The sequence below is a fragment of the Melampsora larici-populina genome, assembly GCF_000204055.1.
Source record: "Melampsora larici-populina 98AG31 unplaced genomic scaffold MELLAscaffold_439, whole genome shotgun sequence".
Classification (NCBI taxonomy): Eukaryota; Fungi; Basidiomycota; class Pucciniomycetes; order Pucciniales; family Melampsoraceae; genus Melampsora; species Melampsora laricis-populina.
In genome coordinates, this window is record NW_006769151.1 from 1 (window position 1) to 2,315 (window position 2,315).

At 43.1% G+C, this 2,315-nt stretch overlaps 1 protein-coding gene across 1 annotated transcript; it reads right to left on the minus strand.

The window, feature by feature from the left end:
- Positions 1–1,254: 1,254 nt before the first annotated feature.
- On the minus strand, positions 1,255–1,681 carry MELLADRAFT_70334 (uncharacterized protein; the record flags this gene model as incomplete). The annotated part of the gene is made up of 2 exons (XM_007419739.1): positions 1,255–1,447; positions 1,548–1,681. The coding sequence occupies 2 exons, from the start codon at positions 1,679–1,681 to the stop codon at positions 1,255–1,257; spliced, it is 327 nt and encodes a 108-aa protein (XP_007419801.1).
- Positions 1,682–2,315: the final 634 nt, after the last annotated feature.

Sequence of the window (2,315 nt, forward strand, 5' to 3'; positions counted from 1 at the left end):
CATATAGATAGATAAGGAAAATAGGCATAGAAAACAAACATTCAAACCACACTACTTTTTCCTTTGTGACAAATTGCAATTCCTTAAAAACTCCTTGTGCTCAGCTATGTTAAAAGCCTCCATTAGCTTTCTAAAGCCTTTTACTAGAGGTAATCCCTCAGCTAGCCAAAGCTGACAGGATACCTGCCTTTCACTTTAGATAACTAACATCCTGCCCCTACTTGCAACACAGACATTGGCTGCTGTTGAAAACATCCTTTCAAGTTCACCAGAAGAACCTGAGCAGGCCAAGTAATCCTTGGCCATTGCTGCAACCACAAGATATTGGTTGCAATTTGCCTGATAAGCACATGTCATCAGTAATCCACATGCTGTTGATAATCATACAAGAGAGATGGGGAGGAATGGACCTGTCTACCAGTGAAGGGCAGAGTGTTATGAAGTGAACTCGTGACACTTACAGATCACATGTCACAGATTGAGACACCTGTGTCACCTGTATTGAGTGACATACTACCCCTTGACAAATGACACGTTATGAAGGGCGTTGAGCCGGTCTTTCGCAGCAGAGCATTCCAGGTGACCTGGAACACTTTTTCCCAACCTCCAAACACCAAGTTCAAAGTCAAAAAAACATCATCACTCTTTTTTTTGGCTCATCAACTACTCATAGCCAGTTTTTTGTCAAATTTTATTGAGTTGAAAGTTTTCAATTTTCAAACCAAGGTCACCAGGTCAGATTGAGTGCTCTGAGACGCCCTCAGAGCGCTCTGAGACGCCCTCAGAGCGCTCTGAGATGTCCTCAGAGCACTCAATCTGACCTGGTCAACTCATCGTCGGTGGATCAAAGGCATCAAACCTCCTCATCCTTTTGCCTATACCATCGATACCTCTCTTCATTCCTCTTGCTTTCATTCATCTGCCTATCAAAAGCCATCCAGATGCACACAACTCGCATTATCAAGTCGGTAATACTCAACATACACCTTACGTCTTGACTCGACTCTCAAATATCTATCATTCAAAGTCAACCGGTCTCGTCGATTTATCAAGTCACACTGGTACGATCTCACAAGCACGCTCATACACACAAGCAAAACGTTTCAGATGAATAAGGATGAATATCATACCCTCCTGCCAACAAACAACAAACCGGATACAAAATCAAATGACCAAAATTGAAACCAAATATCCCCCATCGATCAAATGAACCCCCTTCGATCAAATGAACCCCCTTCGATCAAATGAAATCAATCACTCCACATCCAGCTCATTGTCACCATCCTCGTCAGGCTCTCCATCTCCATTGCCCTCCTCTTCATTCATCACATCATCATCATCATCATTTACTTGGAACTCAATCAACCTTTGCTCAAGCTCTTCAGTTTCATCCAGAGGCGCTGCCTCGAATATCTGAGCCTGCGAGTAAGCCTTCCAGGCGGTTTTACTTTTTTACACCAACACCTCCCACCGAGTTAAAACTGATGTCTCGTCTATGGGTTCCAGGGCGCTATACAATTTGGTCCGGTTGATCAGGCTCTGCATACCTCCACTCCAGAAGATCCAAAGCCGCGAGTACTTTTGAATCAAACGTGAATAGAGAGCTTGTAGGATTTCTTTGCTCTTCTTCAGTTGCTCTGTGATAGTTCCTTTGGTCATTCCAACGACTTCGATGATCCATTGATTGGCTACAGTAGCAGGATTATCATCTGGATTTACATATAGGAAATCGACTCAATTGTCTGGTAATCAAATTCATAACTTGTAAGGACTCACCTGGTATCTTAAGTGCGGTTTCTAGTACTGACAATTTCTCTTCCATTGCTACTGCCCACCTCACCGACTGTCTCGATTCACGTGCAAGTCTTTGAAGCTCGTCACTTGCGTGTGTTTTGTCTTGGAGAGCCTCAATACCTTCTTGGGTCTTTGGATCGACTGCCCAGGGTTCTCCGGGATGGGTCAGCTGACCAATGTCCCAGAAAGCATCAGAAACTGAAAGACGTCGAATATCATCGAAGTCAGGGCAGGGAATCGGGTTTGCAGTTGGAAAATCATTGTTGAACTGGTCAACATTCCGTTTGTAGGTTTCGTATTTCTTTTTTAATGCTGATTGTTTGTCTCTTAAGTTTTTGTTTGTCTTTTGTTGAGCCCGTGTTCCTTTAATGTGTAGTATAGTCAGTATCTTATAATTTCAAATGTAATTATCGTACTCACCCACTCTCTCATCACTCCTCTTTTGCATTTCAAAGACTTCTACCTTTGCCTCATACAATTTAGCCTTAGCCACTCGAATCCTGATCAACTTTCGGCCTTTG